We start from the raw sequence: 7936 nt of genomic DNA on the forward strand, positions 1-7936 counted from the left end.
AAAAAAATATGTAAAATAAATATAAATACTAATTTATATAATATAATAAATGTACCAAATAAAAAAATATATATATAAAATAAAATGTGCAAAGATCACATTATTCACCCTTCACCATCAGCAGTAACAAAAGAAAAAAAAATTAAAGCGGTAGGAGATTACATACAATATACCTTACAAGAGACACCAGTAATAATAAAAAACCTTACAATCACAGACTACTTACACAAACAGAAAAAAAAAAAAAAAAAAGAAAACTATAATAAAAAAAAAGGACAAAACTAATAAAGGTACTTCGTATCTACACTCTATACACTATAACAAAAATCACTAGAAAGTTAAAATATATATATATATATATATATATATATATATATATATATATTGACTGTGGTAAAAATGAAACATAACAACTGAAGAATAAGTACACCAAAACTACACAAGATCATCGATAAATATATATATATAATATAATAGTAAATTTACTACATACTATATTATATACACTAGGAGAAAAAAAAAAGAAAAATCAACGATTATGATTACATAAAACAATAGTGTCTATGTAATTAAATTAATTTGTCATCTGTAACCGACACCAACAGTGTCAACTGTCAATATTACATGAGTAAAAATAAAAATAACAAAAACAATAAACTGTGCCTGTCAATTAAGATTCTAAGTTGAATAATTAATAAATAGTAAATTTATTTAAATAAATGAAGATTTATCACAAACTACCACAATTAGACATAAATAGAAAAAGCTACATTATTTAAACTAAGATAGATTTTATATCAAAATATAATTATGAACAAAATAGGTAATAAAACATTTATAATAATATGTGTACAGAAAACAATTCAACAACATGATTTATGAGAAGTGAAAACAAACTACCACAATCAGACAGAAAAAGCTACATTATTTAAATTAAGATATATTATATACCAAAATATAAGTAAAACATTTAAAATAATATGTATATAGAAAATAAATCAACAAACAACATAATTTATGAGAAGTGAAAAACAAACTACCACAATCAGACAGAAAAAGCTACATTATTTAAATTAATATATATCACAAACCAAAATATAATTATAAGCTAGATAAGTAGTTAAACATTTATAATGATATGTATATAGGAATAGGATAAAGTAACACTCAACACTATTTAAGAAAAGTGAATACTCACAAATAGTGAACACTATCTACTTTTTCACCACCCTCTTGGGCCTAATATGAGAGACCTTGCTATCCTTATGGCTGGGATTTGGCAGAATAGTAGTAGAGGGAGGGCTTGTGCCTAAGGGAGGGCCATCAGAGCATAACGGTGGTACAGCATCCACTGCAGTCACAGAAGTAATACATCTTCGGGATCCGTCCTCCCCAATAACATATATATTACCATCTTTGGTCCAGCATTTATTAATACCATAATGTTGGCGAGCCAACATAAATGCCTTATGCCTGTCCTTTGTTAAAAACTCTGACATAGTGATGCCAGTTTTCTTGAGGGCAGTTTTAGCATCTTTATTTATTAAAAATTCAATTTATTTCCATATTTATTGGTGTTAATTTAACATTTTTTCCTCAACATTTTTTAGGATTAGCTGGTATACCCCGTCGTTATTCTGATTACCCAGATAATTTTATATCATGAAACTATGAAAAAATGCTCAGAAAAAAGAAATGAAGAAAAAGATTTCAGAAATAATAAATAAAATGAATGAATGAAAAACTTAAGCCCACGTAAGTTGTGGAAATTTCTGGAATCGCTAGGCATTGGCCGGCAACGTAAGGATTTGAATTGCAATCTAGACGTTGATGCCTTGAATAAACACTTTGCCTCGATAACATCTATGGACAACACAATTAAATTGAAATATATCAACTCCTTGCCGTCTCCCACAATCGTTCCTTTTAACTTTGCTTCTATAACCTCATCCCAGGTAAGAAACAGTATCCTAGCCATCAAATCTGATGCTTCTGGTTATGATGGCATCAACCGCATTTGCCCTTGGAAGTCTTAGTTCCAGTCATTACCCATATTTTAAATTTTTCTATTTCCCATAACACTTTTCCCAGTTTGTGGCGCATTGCCCGCGTTATCCCCATACCCAAAACCAAAGATCCAAAATCCTTCTCTCACTACCGTCCTATCTCCATCCTTCCTTTCTTGTCAAAGGTCTTGGAACGTATTGTTTTTCAGCAACTAAATCAATATCTATTTGACAACCATATATTATCCGAGTTCCAGTCTGGATTCCGTAACGGGCATAGCACAGTCACTACTTTGATTAAAGTTTGTGACGATATCAGACTTAGCATGGACAAACAAAATCTTACAGTCATTGCTTTGCTGGACTTTAGCAACGCCTTTAATTCTGTTGATACTGATCTCTTGGTTGCTGTTCTGCGTTCAATAAATATCTCTCCTGAAGCCACTGAGTGGTTCAGAAGCTATTTATGTGATCGGCAACAGTACGTTCAAGCCAATGACAAGTCATCTTCCCTTTGCTCTCTTTCTGCCGGTGTTCCCCAAGGTGGTGTCCTCTATCCTCTCCTTTTCTCCATTTTTATTAATTCAGTTTCCCAAAATCTCTCGCTCTTCCTTTCATCTATATGCTGACGACCTTCAAATTTACTTAGCCGCCCCGTTTGATGATGTTAGTGAGGCTATTCATAAGCTTAACGAATATTTGCGGAATGTTAGTAGGTGGAGCAAATCTTTTGGCTTAACTGTCAATCCTGCGAAGTCACAAGTCAGTATTATTGGTGGCTCTAAGCAACTAAAAAAACTTGACCAGAATAGCCTCCCTGCTATACAGTTTGGCGGCGTCGATTTGAGTCTGAGTCCATCTATTAAGAACCTTGGTATTATTATAGACAATTCCCTATCTTGGTCAGTACAGATAGCTGAGGTTAGCCGTAAATTATTTGCCACTATCGGATCGCTCAAACGATGGAAATATTTCCTACCTATAAAGACCAAAACTGCTCTAGCTCATTCACTACTGTTACCGATTTTAGACTATGCTGATTCGTGTTACCCAGACTTATCTGAGGAACAACTAAATAAACTAGAGCGGTTACAAAATCTATGTATTAGATTTATCTTCGGTTTACGTAAATTTGATCATGTTTCTGATCATCGTCGTCAGCTTGGATGGCTTCCTATCCGACATCGCCGAAATTTCCGCATGCTGACTCTCCCCTATTCTATCCTGTACAACTCTCTCTCTCCTACTTAAAAGATCGATTTTGTTTCCTAGGTGCCGATTCACTTCTTCACCTCCACCTTAGATCCCGTTGTGATAATCTCCTTAAATTACCAACTTCCCATACCCTATTTTATTCTAAGTCTTTTACTATGAAATCTGCAATTCTTTGGAATGAACTTCCTACAGAAGTTCGTCATTCCAAATGTCTATACAGTTTTAAAAATCGTCTGAAAGAGTACTTATTTAATTTAGTATAATAGTTTATATTTATTTATTTTTTTTAATATTATGTGTCGGAGACTAAGGTGATTGGGACCGGAGCTTGTTCCGATCCCACTTCTGATGTAGACAGATATGACCGACATCGTACTTCTAATTCGGGCGTGGTAATTATAAGAAATGTTATCTTACTCTTGACGTGAAGCTTGGAGCAGTGCCGTGGACTTGTGACCACAACTGTAGGCTTAAGGGATCCCTTTACAGTACTAACACTCGCCTTTCACTGCTCCAGCCCAGTATAATTGCAAATAGGTCTTAACCACATTTGTAATTGAAGTAGTCGAGGTTGGCCAGCGGTGGAGCACGAGTAGTGCACCGAGCCGTGGTAGAGCCTCGACTGAGCGTACGTCCGTGCGGTTGGTTTTATGTGATTGTCATCGATCGGTGCGACGTCAGAGTGACAGGCAACACCATCTGGTTTTGACAACTGGCAACTTAAATAATCTGCTTCCCTGATATATGTATATATTTTTGAACACGTTTTATGTATGTATGTATATATGTGTAAGTATATATTGTTTTTTTCAATATTTGTATGTATGTATGTATGTATGTGTAAAGTATATAAACATTAAACACATTTTATGTAAGTTTATTTTATATTATTGACTTAGTTTATTATATATTATATAATATGTAATTATATCCCTTTCGAGGGTAGGTGCAAAAAGTGACAACAGCTGATTTTTAGAGCTCTCATAGTTTATTAATTTTTAAAATGATTTTTACAAGTGCTTACTATATAAAAGTAATGAGTTAAGTTGTCTAACCTGCCAGCAGTGTGATTCCTTTAAAAATTTCCATCATTCTACAAGAAGTATAATTAAACAAGTGACCTCAAGTAACCTTGAAGCAACTGTGTAGTACATACTTTTTTAAAATATTCTCAAGCATTACCATGGATTCTATTAAGCACTCGATAGATGAGCTGACACAGCACTTCAATTTTCAAATGGCTGAATTTCAAAAAAGTTTAAACAATGCAAGCAACATGGCAAGCCCAACAACTAACATTACATCCCAGTTCAATACTTTTAGATCATTTGTATTGAATGCTCTGGAGGGGCTTCAGCTTCAGGTGCAGCTTCTTACTAGACAGTATGACAACATGGAAATGCGAAGTCGTAGAAAAATATTGTTAGTACATGGTGTCACTGAACAAAGAAATGAGGACACTGCATCGCAAGTGACCCAGGTGCTGGCCAAACATCTCAAAGTCTCAGATTTCTGTGCAGATGACTTCACTAGAGTCCAGCGCCTGGGTAAAATCTCTCCAGGGAAGTCAAGGCCCATTTTAGTCAAGTTCAGAGACCAATCGCTTAGGAATCAAATATGGTACTCAAAATCAACTCTTAAGAACACAGGTATTACTCTCTCTGAATTTCTAACCAAGGCCAGACATGAAACTTTTATGCTGGCAAGACAGCGGTTTGGTATCTCTAAATGCTGGACAAAAGACGGCTTTGTAATTGTTATTGGCCCGGACGGTAAGCGTCATACTATAGTTCACTGTGCGGAACTTGATTGTATATCCACCAATTTAGAACCTCGAAGTCAAGGTACATGCGCTCCCACTACTGTCAAGTCAGCTGCTGCAGCCAAGCCAACTGTTCGTCCAATGAGAAGAGTTGTAAAAAAGTAACCTGTTTGTTTACGCTTCTGTTTCACGATTTAGTGAAGTGGGTTTTTCCTATTAAGTTATATGTTTTTGTTTTTTTTCTTTTTTTTTTTTAGTCCACACTTATCTACTATTTGTTTGGTTCTTAATATTCAATAATCTTGTTTTTAGTTAACTATATGTAAGTTTACCCACTATTTTCATTTTCTTTTTGTTAAGCGATATAAACAAACGCAATAATGACAGTCGACATCTACATAGTGATAGATAATATATGCCGCTAAAATCGTTTCGTTATACGATAACAAGTCTTGTGTATTTATGTAATTTTTCTTTTATTTTTTTTTATTATAGTAGTCAACTTTAAAATACTGCTGACGGTTGAACAAAGTGTCGCATTACAGTTCTATTTTATTTAATATTATTTTATATACATTGTCATTAATATTTATATATATCAATATTATTATTATTATTATAATTTTTATATATATATTTATATTATCTATATTTAAATATAATATAATATATACGTTTATATTATTTGTGTATTAATATTAAGTTATTGTTAGTATGCATAATAATGATAGTGTTTATAGTGGTAGTATATCTGATAATTCTTTTCACCAGTGCGTTTCTACAACATCCGACGATAGTTGCCATAGCATATCTGATCCTCTCAACTCAATATTAGACAGCAAACTTAAAAACTTTTCAAAAAATTTTAATGTAGTCCACATCAATGCGCAAAGCATACCAGCCCATTATCCAGACCTCCTTGACTCATTTAATGTAAGAGATGTTCATGCAGTACTCGTATCTGAGACATTTCTCAAACCCAGTTTACCATCAACTGCATATGCCCTACCGGGTTTTCACCTGATACGAAACGATAGGACAGGGAAAGGTGGAGGGGGAGTAGCTATTTATCTTAGGAGCCACATTCCCTTTTCAATATTAGATAAATCGCCTTCAGCTTACTCAAATTCATCGGAACATATCTTTATAGAGGTCCTATTTGGCACTCTTAAGATGTTACTTGGTGTCTTTTATAGTCCCACCTTACATGTGAATTATTTTGATTCGTTTAAGATTCTTTTAGAAAAGTATGTGCCAGAAGTTGACCACTCCATCATAATGGGTGACTTTAACACATGTCTCGTTAAGAAAGACACACGCTCAACTCGGCTTAAAACCATAATCAATAGCTCTAACCTAAATATCCTTCCGACGAATGCAACCCACCTCTTCCCTGGTTGCGTGCCATCCTTGCTGGACCTCATGGTTGTCTCATCAAACGAGCGCGTAGCTACCTTCGGACAAATCTCAGCGGAAGCGTTCTCCTATCACGACCTCGTTTACCTATCATACAAAATACGACCACCCAAGCTAAAGCCAACGGTAGTGATGCGAAGATCCTTCAATAACATCGACAACGAAAAATTTATGAGTGATCTTAGTCGTATTGACTGGGATTGCATTTTTAATGCAGGTACTATTAATGATAAATTAAATATTTTTAATTCCATATTAATTGAGCTTTTCGACATTCACGCGCCGCTTCGACCAATAAAAATAAAACATCTCCCTGCTCCGTGGTTAACGCAAGATATTAAGATACTTATGGTCAAACGAAATACTGCAAAGTCCAAATACAAAATGAATCCTACGGATGCAAATCTTCAGAGGTACAAAAAACTACGGAACAGATGTAACAAGGCTTGCAGAGATGCGCGACGTAACCATATTTTTACATCTATAGACCCCAGGAGTCCTGCAAAAACTTGGAAATTTCTGAATGCGATGGGAATAGGAGGTAGACGCACTCGGCATACACCAATCTTAAGCAACTGCATGGATTTAGATTCACTGAATAATTTCTTTACGAATGTCAATAAGATGGACGACATCACTAAATTAAACACCCTTCAATCACTGTCATTACTTCCGAATCCTTCACCTCCTTTCCTTTTCAAACCCATCTCTACGGCACAAATCCGTAAGCACGTGATAGCCATTAAATCGGATGCTACTGGCTATGATAATATTAGTCGTCGTATGATTATATTATCGCTTAATTATGTTCTTCCTGTCTTATCCCATATCTTTAACTTCTCCCTTTCGTCCAGTGAATTTCCTGATGCTTGGCGCCATGCACTAGTGATCCCTATCCCAAAAACATCCAAAACGTCCAATCCAACATCCTTCTCTAACCATAGGCCGATTTCCATTCTTCCCTTCCTGTCCAAAGTCCTCGAACGTATTGTTCATGAACAACTATACTTATTTTTACATAATAATAATATCCTTTCCCCTTTCCAATCAGGTTTCCGCCCTGGACATAGCACAGTAACTGCACTTAATAAAGTCTGTGATGATATTCGATTCGGTATTGACAACCAGCAAGTTACTCTACTTGTTCTGCTAGACTTTTCAAATGCCTTCAATTCTGTTGACTTTGATATATTGCTAGCCATATTAAAGTCCATAAATTTTTCCTCAACAGCTACTGAATGGTTTTCTTCATACCTTCGCGGCCGCAGACAGAGTGTCATACTGGATGGTAGACAATCCTCACTAAGCTATATTAGCGCTGGCGTGCCTCAGGGTGGTGTGCTGTCTCCCCTCCTTTTTTCCATTTTCATTAACACTCTCACTCCACATATATCGTCTTCTTATCATCTTTACGCTGATGATTTACAAATTTATACAACCGTAGCCACGAATGAAATTTCTAGCGCGGTTGCTAAAATTAACTCCGACCTTCAGCTAATAAGTATCTGGTGTAAAACATTTGGGCTTTCTTTAAACC

The 7936-nt window shown here is 35.1% G+C and overlaps 1 protein-coding gene across 1 annotated transcript; it reads left to right on the forward strand.

Moving 5' to 3' along the window:
* Positions 1-5697: 5697 nt before the first annotated feature.
* Positions 5698-7705, forward strand: LOC146526605 (uncharacterized). Its single transcript, XM_085206940.1, has 3 exons — positions 5698-7180; positions 7451-7530; positions 7631-7705. Exons 1-3 carry the CDS (start codon positions 5698-5700, stop codon positions 7703-7705), a joined length of 1638 nt encoding a protein of 545 aa, XP_085063066.1.
* The last annotated feature ends 231 nt before the right edge of the window (positions 7706-7936 follow it).

The sequence above is a fragment of the Heliconius melpomene genome, unplaced genomic scaffold (genome assembly GCF_056956725.1).
Source record: "Heliconius melpomene rosina isolate 202511_hmr_F unplaced genomic scaffold, ASM5695672v1 ptg000036l, whole genome shotgun sequence".
In the NCBI taxonomy this organism is placed as follows: domain Eukaryota; kingdom Metazoa; phylum Arthropoda; class Insecta; order Lepidoptera; family Nymphalidae; genus Heliconius; species Heliconius melpomene.